The sequence below is a fragment of the Pseudophryne corroboree genome, chromosome 11 (genome assembly GCF_028390025.1).
Source record: "Pseudophryne corroboree isolate aPseCor3 chromosome 11, aPseCor3.hap2, whole genome shotgun sequence".
Taxonomy (NCBI): domain Eukaryota; kingdom Metazoa; phylum Chordata; class Amphibia; order Anura; family Myobatrachidae; genus Pseudophryne; species Pseudophryne corroboree.
Genome location: NC_086454.1, coordinates 311,133,026 through 311,155,502, shown reverse-complemented (window position 1 = coordinate 311,155,502; position 22,477 = coordinate 311,133,026). Strand labels below are relative to the sequence as shown.

At 48.9% G+C, this 22,477-nt stretch overlaps 1 protein-coding gene across 1 annotated transcript in view; it reads left to right on the top strand.

Moving 5' to 3' along the window:
• LOC134968772 (BTB/POZ domain-containing protein KCTD19-like) overlaps window positions 1–22,477 on the top strand; it is a 175,182-nt gene that overhangs the window by 92,054 nt on the left and 60,651 nt on the right. Inside the window, exons 2-3 of the mRNA XM_063944259.1 lie at window positions 2,934–3,224; window positions 17,083–17,233. Coding sequence (XP_063800329.1) covers window positions 2,934–3,224; window positions 17,083–17,233 — 442 coding nt within the window. The remainder of the gene's footprint in view (window positions 1–2,933; window positions 3,225–17,082; window positions 17,234–22,477) is intronic.

The following is a 22,477-nucleotide window of genomic DNA, read 5'->3' as shown; positions in this document are numbered from 1 at the left end:
ACGGGTAAAGCAAAGGGTCAGGCATACCCGAAACAGTCTTGCACTGCCAAAACCACCAAGCCCAAACCTAAACGTGCCTGGGCTGCCCGTCAGCCGGCTTCCAAATCTGACAAGCCTGCGGCATGACGCTATATCCTTCAAGACACATCCCCCCTCCTCGCTGTTGCCTGACGGACATCCCATCGGATCAGTTGAAGGCAACAACTCTCCGTTTAGTGGTACAATCCCTCCTAGACACTGGAGTGGCAGTGCCGGTGCCTCTGGCTCTAGGGGCAGGGGGTACTATTCAACGCTGTTCCTAGTCCCCAAACGAAATGTTTCCTCCTGGCCCATTCTCAACCTCAAATCTTTGAACAAGTTTTTGAGGGTCTCCAAGTTTTGTATGGAGACCCTTTGCTCTATTGTCCTGGCTTTGGAACCAGGGGACTATATGGTATCCATGGATATACAGGATGCTTACCTGTATACCACGGATTTATTACAGGGTCTGGAACTCTTCCTTCACATGGTTGTGAATTATGATGCCTATTCGTTCAGAACTTCCAGGCTTTTGGCTTTTCTGCAACAAGGCTTAGATTTTGGCCTTCGTCTGGCCTCCCTCAAGGTTCATATATCTGCCTGGTCGGTGTGGTTTCAGAGAAAAATTGTGTCTATTCCTAACGTTCATACTTTCACTCAGGGTATTTTACGGATTCAGCCTCCCCATGTCCCTTCTGTGGGGGATCTTCTGTCCATGGGATCTGTCTGTTGTCTTAAATGCCCTGCAAGAGTCTCCATTTGAACCTCTTGAGTCTGTGGACCTTAAATGCCTTACGCTTAAGGTCATGTTTCTGCTGGCTATTGCCACCGCTAGGGAGGGTGTTGGACTTAGGCGCTTTGTCCTGTCGTCCACCCTTTTTGATTTTTCACCGTGACCGGGCAGTTCTTCGAACTCGCCCCGGTTATCTACCTAAAGTGGTATCTTCTTTCCATCTTAATGAAGAGATTGTGGTTCCGGCTTTTATCTCTTCTCGTTTGTCTTCCAAAGAACGGTCTTTGGATGTGGTGCGGGCTCTCCGTATCTACGTGGAGAGGACTGCCTCTATCAGGAGGTCAGATACCCTGTTTGTACTTTTTGGTTTTTCACAAACGTGGCTGGCCTGCGAATAAGCAAACCTTGGCCAGCTGGATTAGAATGGTGATTGCACAAGCCTATGTGCAGGCTGGACTTCCAGCTCCTGCTGCTATCAAAGCCCATTCTACGCAGTCTGTTGGACCTTCTGACTCCTCCACTGAACAATTGTGCAAGGCGGCTACGTGGTTCTCGGTGAACACGTTCTATGCCATTGATACTTCCGCCTCCTAGGATGCTTCCTTTGGACGCCGGGTTCTTGTGCCCGCTACGGTGCGTCCCTTCCCATGAGGAACTGCTTTAGGACATCCCCAATGTATTCCCTGTGGAATCCCAGTGTACCCCGCTGCAGAAAAGGAGATATATGTTAGACTTACCATAGTTAAATCTTTTTCTGCAAGGTACACTGGATTCCACAGGGCGCCCACCCTGACGCACTTAGCTTCTTTGGGTTTGTATGGCATTAGCCGCTGGTCCCTTCTCCTGTCGTGAGAATGTGGGTCTATATGACTAACGTCTACCGTCTCTCTTACCTGCTACTGCATTGGATTGGTTAATGAAACTGAGCTCCAGTGCCCGGAGGCGGGCTTATAGAGAAGGCGGTGCAGTGCATCCTGGGAACAGTCAAAGCTTTAGCCTGTTGGTGCCTCGGATCAAGATCCAAATCTACAGGGCGAGTTTGTGTCCCTTTCCAGCACTTCTCAGCATTGAATTCATACTGCTCCCTCCCACATGCTCCTCCGTGGAAACTCCACTGAGGAGACGGAGGAGCATGTTGGGGAGGGATCAGTGAGTTTTCAAGTAATAGAAGTGCCTGGACATCATTGATATTGTTGCTGAATATAGCCCTAAACCCATAAAATACTTTATATTGTGAATGAGGGTAAATACTAATGTCCTTTACCAAGATGTCCGAGCAACCCTGAATTATTAGGAGTAAAACATTTTCACTCCATAAAGATGGTGGGAACATCCAACTGGACGTCTTGTTTTGCAACTTCAAAAAAGTTGTGCGAGTTGACTCTGCTGGGCCCGCTCCTGCGTGCGTGCACTTATGTATGCAACGGGTAGACAGATATGCACAATAACATAAATTGGGAGATCTTTTTACATTTTCAGAAATAATCTTTACTGTCGTTATCAAGTGTATAATTCCGCCCTGTTGGCAACAATGATTTCTCCTCTAGACTTGCTTATGTATACAATCGGAGCAAAGTGTTTCCATCTTCATATAGTTTTGTTTCCAGTAATAGAAAGTGCCTTTTTGTGACACCACCTCAGTAGAGCTCCTGTCTGGTAAGCCGTACATTATAAAAATATAGGGGGTAATTCCAAGTTGATCGCAGCAGGAATTTTGGTAGCAATTGGGCAAAACCATGTGCACTGCAGGGGGGGCAGATATAACATTTGCAGAGAGAGTTAGATATGGGTGGGTTATTTTGTTTCTGTACAGGGTAAATACTGGCTGCTTTATTTTTACACTGCAAATTAGATTGCAGATTGAACACACCACACCCAAATCTAACTCTCTCTGCACATATTATATCTGCCCCACCTGCACTGCACATGGTTTTGCCCAACTGCTAAAAAAATTTCCTGCTGCGATCAACTTGGAATTACCCCCATAAAACACACATTTAACACGTTCACAAATTCAAATCTTCCAGCAGCTGTAGATTTTTGCTGGGCAGTCCTGATATTTGGTGGCAGGGATGCATGTGGCATGGCTGTATTGGGATGTGGATTGGTTAGATTGCAATCTGTCCAGAATAAAGTGACAGTATGAGGTCTTATTATTTCTTTATTGTCTTGTTTCACACAGGGGGATGCACACCCAGAAGTTGATTTCACAGATATACTACTTAATGTCGGCGGTTGGCTTTTCTCCATTCCCAAGATTACGCTGGCTCAGTTCTGTGAATCCGTACTGTGGAAACAGGCCTGTACCTTCACTCAATCCAACGACACAAAGATCTTCATAGACCGGGATGGCTTCGTCTTTAGAAACATCCATCAATTCTTTCTCACATCACAGCTCCCGTTATCTAGCTTGTCGGATCTGGGATTGTTGTATGAACAAGTGAGAGGGTTACACCTGCAGTCAGTTATTGAGGTACAATACATTCTTTTGCCAACTGTTAAATATCTAATATTGTTCATTGTAGCCTCATTCCTTACTGCCATGTGGGGGGCTGTCTGGTGACAATTGTACAGTGTATAATGCTGAAAATGGCCTATGTGTCACCGGATATCACATTTATATAGATAAACTGGTGGTATCTGAGTTCTCTTGTTCTAAATGTGCATGCAAAGATTAGGGAACAAGAACAAAATCCTTCCGCATGCTTAAATCAGCTGCAAATCCTTAATTGCACTATGGAGGGCAGCTAGACTACTTGTTTAATCAGTACTGCCGCCTGCCACAGCCCTGTCTACTGCTGACGTTGAACGGCTTTGGTGTTGTGTTACCTTTGGGTGCTGGAGCCAGTAAATGGTTCTTACATCGTTCTGTTCCTCTGTGCGACCAAGGAGGTTTGTGCTTTACATTCAATGGGTAACATGATGCTTGCACATTATAGTGCAAAGACGTATTCACAAAGGAAAGATTTAGGTTACTGACATTAAGCAACAACATAGATGTCGGTAAAATTGTTGAAGAGATGTGTTTTACATCTACGCTAGGTCACGTACAGGTCAGATAGAGGGAAACAGAGGCCTAAAGGCAGCACAGGGCCTGGATCAGAGTTAAAGGCACATAAAAGAGTAATTTTTTCCTGGAATAAAACCATGTTGCAATGCAAGGGGGTGCAGTTTCTGCATGCAGGGTAAATACTGCATGCTTCTGCATGTAGCAAGGTAACATGATTTTGCCAAGGTGCAAATTGTGCTTTTATTATTTCATTTCTCTTTGTTTTGCTCCTTACTCTGAATCAGGACCCCAGTGCTTTGTACACAGTGCCGATGTATGATAATGCAGTAATAGCATCTGTTCCCAAATCCTGTGTACAGGAATGTATTATAGCTGATCCAACCACGGCTGTGAATGTCCTCTACAGAAACAGAGCCTGAATCAGAGCTGGACGCTATTTACATCACTGCTGCATCTTTGTACTCAGCGGTGTGAGAATATACTAATGCCGCCAGGAAATCTGCGTGCAAATACTGGCTTCAGCGGGAATACAAAATAGGGGCGACCCCCTCCGCCCCCCCCCCCCCATTTGTAAAATGTGCCTGTTGCCGCGACCATCCTGCCCCCAAACAGCTACAGCATGTCAGTCATGCTTGGGGGCGCTGCGAGCATTCTCGCACATCAGTTTGCGTACAACTCTGAATCCGGCTCAGAGTCTTTAGGTGAAGTACATGGTAGAAATGTGTGAAAGTGTTTTTATTTATTTTAACCTTACTGAATGTCCTCTGTTATTCATTTGTGGACAGAAACGTTTTCCCCAGATCTTGTAAAGGCTTCAAGTCATGGAGGGGGGGAGGGGGGGTATCCAGATTCTCTTCCAAGTAAATGATTATGACCCCTCAAATGAGTGGCTTGGCCACAGTGCTAACACTAACTATATATATATATATATATATATATATATATATATATATATATATGTCTAAAGGTCCCTACACACGGTGAGATTCGGGCTAACCCCGATTCTCACTGTACGATAGGGACTAGGTCGGTATCGCAAGCATAGAAGACTGTGCTTGCGATACTGACTATGTGCGATTTTGGCTAAGTCTTTTCTATGAGATAGTCAAAATCGTCAGAAAATATCTCACCGTGTGTACGCGCCATTAGATTATTTTGCGTTTAATCCTTGCAAAGCTTTACCATTAGCACGTGTCCTGTATCTAAACCTACTCTGGCCTTTATCCCCAAACCTGACATTAGCACAAGCCTAGATGCTGGAAAACAATACACACATGCACACATTAATACTTTTTCTCTGACGTCCTAGTGGATGCTGGGAACTCCGTAAGGACCATGGGGAATAGCGGCTCCGCAGGAGACTGGGCACAAAAGTAAAAGCTTTAGGACTACCTGGTGTGCACTGGCTCCTCCCCCTATGACCCTCCTCCAAACCTCAGTTAGATTTTTGTGCCCGGCCGAGAAGGGTGCACACTAGGGGCTCTCCTGAGCTTCTTAGTGAAAGTTTAGTTTTAGGTTTTTTATTTTCAGTGAGACCTGCTGGCAACAGGCTCACTGCATCGAGGGACTAAGGGGAGAAGAAGCGAACTCACCTGCGTGCAGAGTGGATTGGGCTTCTTAGGCTACTGGACACCATTAGCTCCAGAGGGACCGAACACAGGCCCAGCCTCGGAGCTCGGTCCCAGAGCCGCGCCGCCGGCCCCCTTACAGAGCCAGAAGCAAGAAGAGGTCCGGAAAAATCGGCGGCAGAAGACATCAGTCTTCAACAAGGTAGCGCACAGCACTGCAGCTGTGCGCCATTGTTACTCAGGCACACTTCACACTCCGGTCACTGAGGGTGCAGGGCGCTAGGGGGGGCGCCCTGAGCAGCAATAAAAACACCTTGGCTGGCGAAAATACAACACATATAACCCCCAGGGCTATATGGATGTATTTTAACCCCTGCCAGAACTCACCAAAAAGCGGGAGAAAAGGCCGCCGAGAAGGGGGCGGAGCCTATCTCCTCAGCACACGGGCGCCATTTTCCATCACAGCTCCGCTGGAAGGACGTCTCCCTGACTCTCCCCTGCAGTCCTGCACTACAGAAAAGGGTAAAAAAGAGAGGGGGGCACTAATTTGGCGCAGTTTTGATACTAACAGCAGCTATAAAGGGAAAAGCACATTTTATAGTGGTATTCCTGTCTATATATAGCGCTCTGGTGTGTGCTGGCATACTCTCCCTCTGTCTCCCCAAAGGGCTAGTGGGGTCCTGTCCTCTATCAGAGCATTCCCTGTGTGTGTGCGGTGTGTCGGTACGATTGTGTCGACATGTTTGAGGAGGAAAATGAGATGGAGGCGGAGCAATTGCCTATTATAGAGTTGTCACCCCCTAGGGAGTCGACACCTGAGTGGATGAGCTTATGGAAGGAATTGCGTGACAGTGTCAGCTCTTTACGACAGACAGTTGACGACATGAGACAGCCGGCTACTCAGCTTGTGCCTGTCCAGGGGTCTCAAACGCCATCAGGGGCTTTAAAACGCCCGTTACCTCAAATGGCAGACACAGACACGGATACTGACTCCAGTGTCGATGATGAGGAGACAAACGTGACTTCCACTAGGGCCACACGTTACATGATTGAAGCAATGAAAAATGTATTGCATATCTCTGATAATACAAGTACCACTAAAAAGGGTATTATGCTTGGTGAGAAAAAACTGCCTGTAGTTTTTCCTGTATCCGAGGAATTAAATGAAGTGTGTGATGAGGCGTGGGTTTCCCCCGATAAAAAACTGATAATTCCTAAAAGGTTATTGGCATCGTACCCTTTCCCGCCAGAGGATAGGGCACGTTGGGAAACACCCCCTAGGGTGGATAAAGCGCTCACACGCTTGTCTAAACAGGTAGCACTACCCTCTCCTGATACGGCCGCCCTAAAGGAACCTGCCGATAGAAAGCTGGAGAATATCCTAAAATGTATATACACTCACACGGGTGTTATACTGCGACCAGCAATCGCCTCAGCCTGGATGTGCAGTGCGGGCCTGGCGTGGTCGGATTCCCTGACTGAAAATATTGATACCCTAGATAGGGACAGTATATTACTGACTATAGAGCATTTGAAGGATGCATTTCTATATATGCGTGATGCACAGAGGGATATTTGCCGACTGGCATAAAGAGTTAGCGCGCTGTCCATTTCTGCAAGAAGAGGTTTATGGACGCGGCAGTGGTCAGGTGATGCGGATTCTAAAAGGCACATGGAAGTATTGCCTTATAAGGGGGAGGAGTTATTTGGGGTAGGTCTATCAGACCTGGTAGCCACGGCAACTGCTGGAAAATCCACATTTTTACCCCAGGTAGCTTCTCAACCTAAGAAGACGCCGTATTATCAGGCGCAGTTCTTTCGGCCCCATAAGGGCAAGCGGGCAAAAGGCGCCTCATTTCTGCCCCGTGGCAGAGGGAGAGGAAAAAGGCTGCAACAAACAGCCAGTTCCCAGGAACAAAAGCCCTCTCCCGCCTCCGCAAAGTCCTCAGCATGACGCTGGGGCTTTACAAGCGGACTCAGGCACGGTGGGGGCCCGTCTCAAGAAGTTCAGTGCGCAGTGGGCCCACTCGCAAGTGGACCCCTGGATCCTTCAGGTGGTATCTCAGGGGTACAAATTGGAATTCGAGACGTCTCCCCCTCGCCGTTTTCTAAAGTCTGCTTTACCGACGTCTCCCTCAGACAGGGAGGCAGTATTGGAAGCCATTCACAAGCTATATTCCCAGCAGGTGATAATCAAGGTACCCCTCCTACAACAGGGAAAGGGGTACTATTCCACACTATTTGTGGTACCGAAGCCGGACGGCTCGGTGAGACCAATTTTAAACCTAAAATCCTTGAACACTTACATACAAAGGTTCAAATTCAAGATGGAGTCACTCAGAGCAGTGATTGCAAACCTGGAAGAAGGGGACTATATGGTGTCTCTGGACATCAAAGATGCTTACCTACATGTCCCAATTTACCCTTCTCACCAAGGGTACCTCAGGTTTGTGGTACAGAACTGTCACTATCAGTTTCAGACGCTGCCGTTTGGATTGTCCACGGCACCCCGGGTCTTTACCAAGGTAATGGCCGAAATGATGATACTCCTTCGAAGGAAGGGAGTTTTAGTTATCCCTTACTTGGACGATCTCCTGATAAGGGCAAGATCCAGGGAACAGTTGGAAGTCGGAGTAGCACTATCTCAGGTAGTGCTGCGCCAGCACGGTTGGATTCTCAATATTCCAAAATCGCAGCTGATCTCGACGACACGACTTCTATTCCTAGGGATGATCCTGGACACAGTCCAGAAAAAGGTGTTTCTCCCGGAGGAGAAAGCCAGGGAGTTATCCGAGCTAGTCAGAAATCTCCTAAAACCAGGCCAAGTCTCAGTGCATCAATGCACAAGGGTCCTGGGAAAGATGGTGGCTTCTTACGAAGCAATTCCATTCGGCAGATTCCACGCAAGAACCTTCCAGTGGGATCTGCTAGACAAATGGTCCGGGTCGCATCTTCAGATGCATCAGCGGATAATCTTGTCACCAAGGACAAGGGTGTCTCTCCTGTGGTGGTTGCAGAGTGCTCATCTTTCTAGAGGGCCGCAGATTCGGCATTCAGGACTGGGTCCTGGTGACCACGGATGCCAGCCTGAGAGGCTGGGGAGCAGTCACACAGGGAAGAAATTTCCAGGGCTTGTGGTCAAGCCTGGAGACATCACTTCACATAAATATCCTGGAGCTAAGGGCCATCTACAATGCTCTAAGCCTAGCAAGACCTCTGCTTCAAGGTCAGCCGGTGCTGATCCAGTCAGACAACATCACGGCAGTCGCCCACGTAAACAGACAGGGCGGCACAAGAAGCAGGAGGGCAATGGCAGAAGTTGCAAGGATTCTTCGCTGGGCGGAAAATCATGTGATAGCACTGTCAGCAGTGTTCATTCCGGGAGTGGACAACTGGGAAGCAGACTTCCTCAGCAGACACGACCTCCACCCGGGAGAGTGGGGACTTCACCCAGAAGTCTTCCACATGATTGTGAACCGTTGGGAAAAACCAAAGGTGGACATGATGGCGTCCCGCCTCAACAAAAAACTAGACAGGTATTGCGCCAGGTCAAGGGACCCTCAGGCAATAGCTGTGGACGCTCTGGTAACACAGTGGGTGTACCAGTCAGTGTATGTGTTCCCTCCTCTGCCTCTCATACCCAAGGTACTGAGAATCATAAGAAGGAGAGGAGTAAGGACTATACTCGTGGCTCCGGATTGGCCAAGAAGGACTTGGTACCCGGAACTTCAAGAGATGCTCACAGAGGACCCGTGGCCTCTACCTCTAAGAAAGGACCTGCTCCAGCAGGGACCCTGTCTGTTCCAAGACTTACCGCGGCTGCGTTTGACGGCATGGCGGTTGAACGCCGGATCCTGAAGGAAAAAGGCATTCCGGATGAAGTCATCCCTACCCTGATCAAAGCCAGGAAGGATGTAACCGTACAGCATTATCACCGTATTTGGTGTAAATATGTTGCGTGGTGCGAGGCCAGGAAGGCCCCTACAGAGGAATTTCAACTGGGTCGTTTCCTGCATTTCCTGCAAACAGGACTGTCTATGGGCCTAAAATTAGGGTCCATTAAGGTTCAAATTTCGGCCCTGTCGATTTTCTTCCAGAAAGAACTGGCTTCAGTACCTGAAGTTCAGACGTTTGTCAAGGGGGTACTGCATATACAGCCTCCTTTTGTGCCTCCAGTGGCACCTTGGGATCTCAATGTAGTTTTGGGGTTCCTAAAATCACATTGGTTTGAACCACTCACCACTGTGGACTTAAAATATCTCACATGGAAAGTGGTGATGCTGTTGGCCCTGGCTTCAGCCAGGCGTGTCTCAGAATTGGCGGCTTTATCCTATAAAAGCCCTTACCTAATTTTTCATACGGACAGGGCAGAATTGAGGACTCGTCCTCAATTTCTCCCTAAGGTGGTTTCAGCGTTTCACTTGAACCAGCCTATTGTGGTACCTGCGGCTACTAGGGACTTGGAGGACTCCAAGTTGCTGGACGTAGTCAGGGCCCTGAAAATATATGTTTCCAGGACGGCTGGAGTCAGAAAATCTGACTCGCTGTTTATCCTGTATGCACCCAACAAGCTGGGTGCTCCTGCTTCTAAGCAGACTATTGCTCGTTGGATTTGTAGTACAATTCAGCTTGCACATTCTGTGGCAGGCCTGCCACAGCCAAAATCTGTAAAAGCCCATTCCACAAGGAAGGTGGGTTCATCTTGGGCGGCTGCCCGAGGGGTCTCGGCTTTACAACTTTGCCGAGCAGCTACTTGGTCAGGGGCAAACACGTTTGCTAAATTCTACAAATTTGATACCCTGGCTGAGGAGGACCTTGAGTTCTCTCATTCGGTGCTGCAGAGTCATCCGCACTCTCCCGCCCGTTTGGGAGCTTTGGTATAATCCCCATGGTCCTTACGGAGTTCCCAGCATCCACTAGGACGTCAGAGAAAATAAGAATTTACTTACCGATAATTCTATTTCTCGTAGTCCGTAGTGGATGCTGGGCGCCCATCCCAAGTGCGGATTGTCTGCAATACTTGTACATAGTTATTGTTACAAAAATCGGGTTATTATTGTTGTGAGCCATCTTTTCAGAGGCTCCTCTGTTATCATGCTGTTAACTGGGTTCAGATCACAGGTTGTACGGTGTGATTGGTGTGGCTGGTATGAGTCTTACCCGGGATTCAAAATCCTTCCTTATTGTGTACGCTCGTCCGGGCACAGTATCCTAACTGAGGCTTGGAGGAGGGTCATAGGGGGAGGAGCCAGTGCACACCAGGTAGTCCTAAAGCTTTACTTTTGTGCCCAGTCTCCTGCGGAGCCGCTATTCCCATGGTCCTTACGGAGTTCCCAGCATCCACTACGGACTACGAGAAATATAATTATCGGTAAGTAAATTCTTATTTTACCACTGGACACTTTCATGTATTCTCCAGAGGATACGGGATTCAAGTTGTAAATTACCTCTTTATTTAAAAATGAATGGTATGGGGCCTTTAATGCTCTACAGTGTCTCCAAGTCTCTTATTGATTTGAGGGGGAAAATGCCACCTTCCATAACACATCTTGTGCTCAGTAATGTTACATTTGCATTATACTTGTACTGTAATTGTATTAGTTGGTTGTTCATGCTGTATTATCTTCAGGGCCGGTGCAACACACACACACACACACACACACACCTACCTCCCGGAGGTATCATTATGCATAGAGAGAGAAAAGGGATGACACTCAAGGACTTTTCTCTTACGTCCTAGAGGATGCTGGGGACTCCGTAAGGACCATGGGGTATAGACGGGCTCCGCAGGAGACATGGGCACTCTAAAGACTTTAGAATGGGTGTGCACTGGCTCCTCCCTCTATGCCCCTCCTCCAGACCTCAGTTAGATCCTGTGCCCAGGGGAGACTGGGTGCACTGCAGGGGAGCTCTACTGAGTTTCTCTGAAAAATACTTTTTGTTAGGTTTTTTATTTTCAGGGAGCACTGCTGGCAACAGGCTCCCTGCATTGTGGGACTGAGGGGAGAGAAGCAGACCTACTTAAATGATAGGCTCTGCTTCTTAGGCTACTGGACACCATTAGCGCCAGAGGGTCGGAACGCAGGTCTCACCCTCGCCGTTTGCCCCGGAGCCGCGCCGCCGTCCTCTTCACAGAGCCGGAAGATAGAAGCCGGGTGAGTATTAAGAAGAAAGAAGACTTCAAAGGCGGCAGAAGACTTCAGATCTTCACTGAGGTAACGCGCAGCGGTAACGCTGCGCGCCATTGCTCCCACACATACACACACAGCGAGCACTGTAAGGGTGCAGGGCGCAGGGGGGGCGCCCTGGGCAGCAATATTAACCTCAAGGGTCACTAGCAAATAGAGTAGATACTGCAGAGGCGGTATATTGAAACCCCCCCACCAGTATAAATAATTTGAGCGGGACCGAAGCCCGCCGGTGAGGGGGTGGAACTTGATCCTCCAGCACTAACCAGCGCCATTTTCTCCACAGCACACTGCAGAGAAGCTGGCTCCCCAGACTCTCCCCTGCTGACCACGGTTACAGAGGGCAAAAAAGAGGGGGGGGGGCACATTTAATTGGCGCAGTGAGTGTATTTACATATTTATATAAAAGCGCTGTACTAACTGGGATTTTATTCCAGTGTCCGGTGGCGCTGGGTGTGTGCTGGCATACTCTCTCTCTCTGTCTCTCCAAAGGGCCTTATTGGGGGACTGTCTCCATATAGATATATCCCTGAGTGTGTGGGGTTGACTGTACGTGTTTGTCGGCATGTCTGAAGCGGAAGGCTCATCTAAGGAGGAGGTGGAGTAGATGATTGTGGTGTCTCCGTCGGCAACGCCGACACCTGATTGGTTGGATATGTGGAATGTTTTAAATGCAAATGTGTCTTTATTACATAAGAGATTGGACAAAGCAGAGTCCAGGGATATAACAGGGAGTCAATCCATGGCTCTGACTGTGTCACAGGGCCCTTCAGGGTCTCAGAAACGTCCCCTGTCCCACGTAACAGACACTGGTACCGACACGGATTCTGACTGTTAGGTTCAAGAGCCAACGCCATGGCGATTTCTGCTAGGCGAGCCCTGTGGACCCGCCAATGGACGGGTGATGCCGACGCAAAGATACATATGGAAGTTTTGCCTTACAAGGGTGAGGTTTTATTTGGGGAAGGTCTCGCGGACCTGGTTTACACAGCTACGCGGGTAAATCTACTTTTTTACCTTATGTTCCCCCACAGCAAAAGAAAACACCACAATATCAGATGCAGTCCTTTTGGTCGCATAAGTCCAGAAGAGGTCGGGGCTCTTCCTTCCTCGCCAGAGGTAAGGGTAGGGGGAAAAGAATGCCTGCTACGGCTAGTTCCCAGGAGCAGAAGTCCCCCCCGGCTTCTACTAAATCCACCGCATGACGCTGGGGCTCCACTGAGGGCACGTCTTCGACTCTTCAGCCACGTCTGGGTTCAGTCAGACGTGGATCCTTGGGCGATGGAAATTGTATCCCAAGGCTACAAGCTGGAATTCGAAGAGGTGCCTCTGCGCCGATTTTTCAAATCTGCTTTACCAGCTTCTCCCCCAGAGAGGGAGATAGTTTTAGCTGCAATTCAAAAGCTGTGTCAACAGCAAGTGATTGTCAAGGTTCCCATAGTTCAACAGGGGAAGGGGTACTATTCAACCCTGTTTGTGGTTCCTAAACCGGATGGCTCAGTCAGACCCATTCTAAATCTAAAATCCCTAAACCTGTACTTGAAAAAGTTCAAATTCAAGATGGAATCGCTCCGGGCAGTTATCTCCAGCCTGGAAGGGGGGGGATTTTATGGTGTCACTAGACATAAAGGATGCATACCTTCATGTCCCCATATATCCCCCTCATCAGGCGTACCTGAGATTCGCTGTACAGGACTGTCATTACCAGTTTCAGACGCTGCCGTTTGGGCTTTCCACGGCCCCGAGGATTTTCACCAAGGTAATGGCGGAAATGATGGTGCTCCTGCGCAGGCAAGGAGTCACAATTATCCCATACTTGGACGATCTCCTGATAAAAGCGAGATCGAGAGATCAGTTGCTGAAAAGCATGTCCCTCTCCCTGAGAATGCTGCAGCAGCATGGCTGGATTCTAAATCTACCAAAGTCACAGTTGGTTCCAACGACTCGGCTATCTTTCTTAGGCATGATTCTGGACACGGAACAAAAGAGGGTTTTTCTCCCAATGGAAAAAGCCCAGGAACTCCAGAACATGGTCAGAGACCTGTTAAAACCGAAAAGAGTGTCAGTCCATCAATGCACTCGAGTACTGGGAAAAATGGTTGCGACCTACGAGGCCATCCCCTTCAGCAGGTTTCATGCGAGGACATTTCAGTCGGACCTTCTGGACAAGTGGTCCGGGTCCCATCTACAAATTCATCAGAAAATAAGCCTGTCCCCCAGGGCCAGGGTGTCTCTCCTGTGGTGGCTGCAGAGTACTCACCTTCTAGAGGGTCGCAGGTTCGGCATTCAAGACTGGGTTCTGGTGACCACGGACGCGAGCCTCCGAGGATGGGGAGCAGTCACACAAGGAAGACATTTTCAGGGACTATGGTCAAGCCAGGAGGCTTGTCTACACATCAACATACTGGAATTAAGGGCCATATACAACGGCCTACGACAAGTGGAGAATCTTCTTCGCGACCTACCGGTTCTGATTCAATCAGACAACGTCACAGCCGTGGCTTATGTAAACCGCCAAGGCGGGACAAGGAGCAGAATGGCAATGGCGGAAGCCACCTGGATTCTTCGCTGGGCGGAAAATCACGTAAGCGCTCTGTCAGCAGTCTTCATTCCGGGAGTGGACAACTGGGAAGCAGACTTCCTCAGCAGACACTATCTCCATCCAGGAGAGTGGGGACTTCATCAAGAAGTTTTTGCAGAGATAACAAGTCTTTGGCGACTTCCTCAAATAGACATGATGGCGTCACGCCTCAACAAGAAGATTCGGAGGTGTTGTGCCAGGTCAAGTGACCCTCAGGCAGTAGCGGTAGACGCCCTGGGGACACCATGGGTATTTCAGTCGGTCTATGTGTTCCCTCCTCTTCCTCTCATCTCAAAAATATTGAGAATCATAAGTCGAAAAAGAGTGCAGACAATACTCATTGTTCCAGATTGGCCTCGAAGGGCCTGGTATTCAGATCTTCAGGAGATGCTCACAAAAGATCCATGGGCTCTTCCTCTCAGGGAGGACCTGTTGCAGCAGGGGCCCTGCGTGTTCCAAGACTTACCGCGGTTACGTTTGACGGCATGGCGGTTGAACACCGAATCCTAGCTGGGAAAGGTATTCCGGAGGAAGTCATCCCTACTCTGATAAAGGCTAGGAAGAAGGTAACGGCGAGGCATTATCACCGTATCTGGAGGAAGTATGTATCTTGGTGTGAAGCCAAGAATGCTCCTACAGAAGATTTCCACCTGGGACGTTTTCTCCACTTTCTACAGACAGGAGTGGATATGGGCCTGAAGTTAGGCTCCATTAAGGTACATATTTCGGCCCTATCTATATTCTTTCAGAAGGAATTGGCTTCTCTGCCAGAAGTCCAGACTTTTGTAAAGGGAGTGCTACACATCCAGCCTCCTTTTGTGCCCCCAGTGGCACCATGGGACCTTAACGTGGTGTTATGGTTCCTAAAATCTCACTGGTTTGAACCTCTTTAAACGGTTGAATTAAAATTTCTCACTTGGAAGGTGGTCATGGTGTTGGCCTTGGCATCTGCAAGGCGGGTGTCCGAATTGGCGGCTTTGTCTCACAAAAGCCCCTATCTGATTTTCCATGTGGATAGAGCAGAGTTGAGGACTCGTCCTCAATTTTTGCCTAAGGTGGTTTCATCGTTTCATATGAACCAACCTATTGTGGTGCCTGTGGCTACGGGAGACTTGGAGGATTCCGAGTCCCTTGATGTAGTCAGGGCCTTAAAAATTTACGTAGCCAGGACGGCTCGGGTTAGGAAAACGGAGGCACTGTTTGTCCTGTATGCAGCCAACAAGGTTGGCGCTCCTGCTTCTAAGCAGACTATTGCTCGCTGGATCTGTAACACGATTCAGCAGGCTCATTCTACGGCTGGATTGCCGTTCCCAAATTCGGTAAAGGCCCATTCCACTAGGAAGGTGAGCTCTTCTTGGGCGGCTGCCCGAGGTGTCTCGGCCTTACAGCTTTGCCGAGCAGCTACTTGGTCGGGTTCAAACACCTTTGCAAAATTCTACAAGTTTGATACCCTGGCTGAGGAGGACCTCATGTTTGCTCAATCGGTGCTGCAGAGTCATCCGCTCTCTCCCGCCCGGTCTGGAGCTTTGGTATAATCCCCATGGTCCTTACGGAGTCCCCAGCATCCTCTAGGACGTAAGAGAAAATAAGATTTTAAACCTACCTGTAAATCTTTTTCTCCTAGTCCGTAGAGGATGCTGGGCGCCCGTCCCAGTGCGGACATATTTCTGCAAGGCTTGTATATAGTTGCTGCTTACATAAGGGTTATGTTACAGTTAAGATCAGTCTCTGGCTGATGCTGTTTTGTTCATACTGTTAACTGGTTTCGTATATTCCAGGTTATACGGTGTGGATGGTGTGGGCTGGTATGTATCTTGCCCTTAGATTAACAAAAATCCTTTCCTCGTACTGTCCGTCTCCTCTGGGCACAGTTTCTCTAACTGAGGTCTGGAGGAGGGGCATAGAGGGAGGAGCCAGTGCACACCCATTCTAAAGTCTTTAGAGTGCCCATGTCTCCTGCGGAGCCCGTCTATACCCCATGGTCCTTACGGAGTCCCCAGCATCCTCTACGGACTAGGAGAAAAAGATTTACCGGAAGGTTTAAAATCTTATTTTAAAATGAAAAGATATATTGTAATATGTATAAATGTTAGGTGGCATGTTAGGAATCGATTAGGACACTGAGGCCAGTTTCACTTTTATGCTGATGGGGATATTTAATTACATGTGTATACATACATACATATATATGCACCCACATATTTTTTATGTTCCTGTGTCTTCTCTAATGTGCTGTGCAAACCCCCCCCCCCCACCCACCCCCTCCATTTATAACCCCCACCCTCTGTGGTCCCGCAGAAACCCCCATGAGTTTCTTACCTTATGTTGTCTTCCCTCATCATTAGCAGGGTTCCTCTTACAGGCAGCAGCAGTATCACAGCGACACTGCAGGTGCAGACATGTAGTCAGGTGCTGCTGGAGAGTCGGGATCCAGGAGGTGAATCAGGACTATGATCAGTGAGGGCGCCTGTCAGGAGCCGTAGTTACATCTGCCTCCTATGTGCCTTCACATGACTTGATGAGACACGTGTCGGCACGAAGGAAGCGCTGAGGCACGATGTGGTACAGCCTGATAGCGGCAGCTCTACCTGATTAGACCTGCAGCCGCTGCCAGTGCAGTGTAAAAGGAGGATGTCTTGTACAGAGACATCCTCCACTTTATTGCTTGATGAATTCAGTGGCGCCCTCCAAGGGCCGGTGCCCCTAGGCAGCTGCCTAATGGAAGAGCAGGCCCTGATTATCTTACGGGTAATGATCCCTTTGACAGGACATACTGGGCCTCCTCTATGAGTGAAGAGGTCAGTATACCCCGATGAGAGGTTTATTGCTGCAGGAAAGCCATAACTCCCTTACACTTTATTTTGTTGGCTTTGGCAGATACTTGGCATTTTGCACCGACCAGCATGTTGGAAATGATCTGCGTGTGAACTCATTTACTGGACAGCGTCTGTTCTTCACGTGTCTCTGCCATTTGTTATTAACAGGCTGCAGATAAGTTACAGGCAGGGGAGCCCCAGCTGTGCGATCTGGCAGCAGATATACCCATCACTGAGAAAGCATCCATCTACTACTGGAAGACTCGTAAATGTAGCAGCAGACTGTCCGAATTCCCAATAAAACGTTCACTCTTCCCAGGTAATGGCTCATTCTCCTTCTCTCATATGGGCCTGATTCTGGGGTATATGCAATTCACGGCGAATCGCGGCAATTTTTCGCCGTTTTTTAATTCGACTTAATTCGACAGGTGAATTCCGGAAGGTGGCTGCCGGAATTCACCATATTCAATGAAAAACGGATTCGCCAGAACCGCGGGCGAAAATCGTCCGATTTGGCCGCGATTTTAAAAAACGGGGAAAAACGGGAAAAACCCGGAAAAAAAAATGGCGTGGGGTCCCCCCTCCAAAGCATAACCAGCCTCGGGCTCTTCGAGCTGGTCCTGGTTCTAAAAATGCGGGGAAAAATTGGGCAGGGATCCCCCGTATTTTTAAAACCAGCACCGGGCTCTGCGCCTGGTGCTGGTGCCAAAAATACGGGGGACAAAAAGAGTAGGGGTCCCCCGTATTTTTAACACCAGCATCGGGCTCCACTAGCTGGACAGATAATGCCACAGCCGGGGGTCACTTTTATGCCGTGCCCTGCGGCCGTGGCATTAAATATCCAACTAGTCACCCCTGGCCGGGGTACCCTGGGGGAGTGGGGACCCCTTCAATCAAGGGGTCGTCCCCCCCCAGCCACCCAAGGGCCAGGGGTGAAGCCCGAGGCTGTCCCCCCCCCATCCAATGGGCTGCGGATGGGGGGGCTGATAGCCTTTTGTGATAATGAAAAGAATATTGTTTTTTCCAGCAGTACTACAAGTCCCAGCAAGCCTCCCCCGCAAGCTGGTACTTGGAGAACCACAAGTACCAGCATGCGGGAGAAAAACGGGACCGCTGGTACCTGTAGTACTACTGGAAAAAAAATACCCAAATAAAAACAGTACACAGACACCTTGATAGTAAAACTTTATTACACACTACCGACACACACATACTTACCTATGTTGACACGCCGACTGCCACGGTCTCCGACGATCCGAGGGTACCTGTGAAAAAATTATACTCACCTTCCAGCGTCCAGAGGTACATCCACGTCCAGAGTATAATCCACGTACTTGTTAAAAAAACAAACCGCAAATACCCGCTCCATACCGGACTGAAAGGGGTCCCATGCTGACACATCAGACCCCTTTCTCCCGAATGCCGGGACATCACGTGACTCCTGTCACTGAAGTCCCTTCAGCCAATCAGGAAGCGCTACTTCCGTGGCGCTCACCTGATTGGCTGTGCGCTGTCTGTGCTGTGACAGCGCATCGCAAAGCCGCTCCATTAGTTTCAATGGTGGGAACTTAGCGGCTAGCCGGGGGGTTACCCGCGGTCAGCCGCTGACCGGCGGGTGACCTCACCGCTAGCCGCTAAGTTCCCACCATTGAATAAAATGGACGGGGCTGTGCGATGCGCTGTCTGAGTTCAGACAGCGCACAGCCAATCAGGTGAGCGCAACGAAGTTGCGCTTCCTGATTGGCTTTAGAGACCTTTGTGTGACAGCTGTCACTGACAGGTCTCATTCGTGGAAAGGGGTCTCATGTGTCAGCATGGGACCCCTTTCAGTCCGGTGGCCCGTGTGTTCGTTTTCTTTTTTTGCCAAGTACGTGGATGTATCTCTGGACCATGGCTGAGGTGAGTATATTGATCTTTTATTTTCAGGTATCCGTGGATTCTACATGGAGAAGAGGACCGATGTCGGCGTGTGAACATAGGTAAGTATGTGTGTGTCGACGTATGAAATAAAGTTTTACTGTCACGGTGTGTGTCCTGTTTTTATTTGGGTATTTTTTTCCCAGTAGTACTACAGGTACCAGCGGGCCCGTTTTTCTCCCGCATGCTGGTACTTGTGGTTCTCCAAGTACCAGCTTGCGGGGGAGGCTTGCTGGGACTTGTAGTACTGCTGGAAAAAACAATATTCTTTTCATTATCACAAAAGGCTATCAGCCCCCCCATCCGCAGCCCATTGGATGGGGGGGACAGCCTCGGGCTTCACCCCTGGCCCTTGGGTGGCTGGGGGGGGGGACCCCTTGATTGAAGGGGTCCCCACTCCCCCAGGGTACCCCGGCCAGGGGTGACTAGTTGGATATTTAATGCCACGGCCGCAGGGCACGGCATAAAAGTGACCCCCCGGCTGTGGCATTATCTGTCCAGCTAGTGGAGCCCGATGCTGGTGTGAAAAATACGGGGGACCCCTGCTCGTTTTGTCCCCCGTATTTTTTGCACCAGCACCAGGCGCAGAGCCCGGTGCTGGTTTTAAAAATACGGGGGATCCCCTGTCAATTTTTCCCCCGCATTTTTAGAACCAGGACCAGCTCGAAGAGCCCGAGGCTGGTTATGCTTTGGAGGGGGGACCCCACGCCATTTTTTTAAAGGATTTTACCGTTCCAGCAATAAAAAAAAAAAAAAAAAAAATATTTTAAAAAATATATAAATAATATTTGTGCCTCCAAAAAAAAAAAAAAAGTACCTAATCCCTTCTAATATAAATAGATATGCTATTCCTAAAAAAAAAAACACCCAAAGAAAACATGTTAAAAATTTTTTTTATTGTTTTCACCCTCCAAAGTGTGGCGGATTGAAAATGACGAATTTGCTGTCTAAAAGCACTGCTGTCGAATTTCCAAACTTGAATTGAATATGCTTTGGTCGAATTGCAGCACTTGTATCATTGCAGAAAAGTCGAATTTGCAAAAAGTCGAATTTTGAAAGTCCGTTTTTTGGTCGGAAAGCACTGAATTGCATAGGCGAATTTTTTTTTTGGGCGAAAATGACCCGAAATTCGACAATTTCGGGAATTCGACCGCAATTGCATATACCCCTCTGAGTTGGAATCAGCGGTGTCCGTATCTGCGTCCTTTGGCGATCACACGAAGTCAGTTTTATGCAAATGCCGCTACAAAGCCCTTCCCTGGTATACACCTGTGCGCCAGACTGTGCAAGACTGAGACACCACTTTGAGTGTCTGTAGAAGATGTAATCTAGCGACCATTCCATAACACGCCCATATGACAGACCATTTTTGCACATCTGAATAGCCACCTCCAAGTCACCTCCCAGCAGATTTCCAATGCATTACAGATACTGTGCGTCTCAATTGCAACTGCACCTCTGTGTGTACACAGGGGTCTATTTACTAAGTCTAGGAGAGAGTGGACAAAGATAAAGTACCAGCCAGTCAGCTCCTCATTGTCACGTCACAGGGGGATCCGGTCTGAAGATCGACAGTGTCTAGGTCGACAATGTTTAGGTCGACCACTATAGGTCGACAGTCACTAGGTCGACATGGATGGTCGACAGGGTTTCTAGGTCGACATGTGCTAGGTCGACAGGTCTAAAGGTCGACATGAGTTTTTCACATTTCTCTAACGTCCTAAGTGGATGCTGGGGACTCCGTAAGGACCATGGGGATTAGCGGCTCCGCAGGAGACTGGGCTTAAAAGTAAAGCTTTAGAACTACCTGGTGTGCACTGGCTCCTCCCCCTATGACCCTCCTCCAAGCCTCAGTTAGATTTTTGTGCCCGAACGAGAAGGGTGCACACTAGGTGGCTCTCCTGAGCTGCTTAGTGAAAAGTTTAGTTTTAGGTTTTTTATTTTCAGTGAGACCTGCTGGCAACAGGCTCACTGCATCGAGGGACTAAGGGGAGAAGAAGCGAACTCATCTGCGTGCAGAGTGGATTGGGCTTCTTAGGCTACTGGACATTAGCTCCAGAGGGACGATCACAGGCCCAGCCATGGATGGGTCCCAGAGCCGCGCCGCCGGCCCCCTTACAGAGCCAGAAGACAGAAGAGGTCCGGAAAATCGGCGGCAGAAGACGTCCTGTCTTCAACAAGGTAGCGCACAGCACTGCAGCTGTGCGCCATTGCTCTCAGCACACTTCACACTCCGGTCACTGAGGGTGCAGGGCGCTGGGGGGGGGGCGCCCTGAGACGCAATATAAACACCTTGGATGGCAAAAAATGCATCACATATAGCTCCTGGGCTATATGGATGAATTTAACTACTGCCAGAATACATAGAAAAACGGGAGATAAGGCCGCCGATAAGGGGGCGGAGCCTATCTCCTCAGCACACTGGCGCCATTTTCCCTCACAGCTCCGTTGGAGGGAAGCTCCCTGGCTCTCCCCTGCAGTCACTACACTACAGAAAGGGTTAAAAAAGAGAGGGGGGGCACTAATTACGCGCAGTATTAAAGATACAGCAGCTATAAGGGGAAAAACACTTATATAAGGTTATCCCTGTATATATATAGCGCTCTGGTGTGTGCTGGCAAACTCTCCCTCTGTCTCCCCAAAGGGCTAGTGGGGTCCTGTCCTCTATCAGAGCATTCCCTGTGTGTGTGCTGTATGTCGGTACGTTTGTGTCGACATGTATGAGGAGAAAAATTATGTGGAGACGGAGCAGATTGCCTGTAATAGTGATGTCACCCCCTAGGGGGTCGACACCTGAGTGGATGAACTGTTGGAAGGAATTACGTAACAGTGTCAGCTCTGTATAAAAGACAGTGGTTGACATGAGACAGCCGGCTACTCAGCTTGTGCCTGTCCAGACGTCTCATAGGCCGTCAGGGGCTCTAAAGCGCCCGTTACCTCAGATGGCAGATATGGACGCCGACACGGATACTGACTCCAGTATCGACGGTGAAGAGACAAATGTGACTTCCAGTAGGGCCACACGTTACATGATTGAGGCAATGAAAAATGTTTTACACATTTCTGATAATACGAGTACCACCAAAAAGGGGTATTATGTTCGGTGAGGAAAAACTACCTGTAGTTTTCCTGAATCTGAGAAATTAAATGAGGTGTGTGATGATGCGTGGTTTTCCCCCGATAACAACTGATAATTTCAAAAATGTTATTGGCATTATATCCTTTCCCGCCAGAGGTTAGGGTGCGTTGGGAAACACCCCCTAGGGTGGATAAAGCGCTCACACGCTTGTAAGAACAAGGGCTCTACCCTCTCCTGAGATGGCCGCCCTTAAGGATCCTGCTGATAGAAAGTAGGAGGGCATCCTAAAAGGTATTTACACACATACTGGTGTTATACTGCGACCAGCAATCGCCTCAGCCTGGATGTGCAGTGCTGGGTTGGCGTGGTCGGATTCCCTGACTGAAAATATTGATACCCTAGATAGGGACAGTATATTATTGCCTATAGAGCATTTAAAAGATGCATTTCTATATATGCGTGATGCACAGCGGAATATTTGCCGACTGGCATCAAGTCTAAGTGCGTTGTCCATTTCTACCAGTAGAGGGTTATGGACACGACAGTGGTCAGGTGATGCGGATTCCA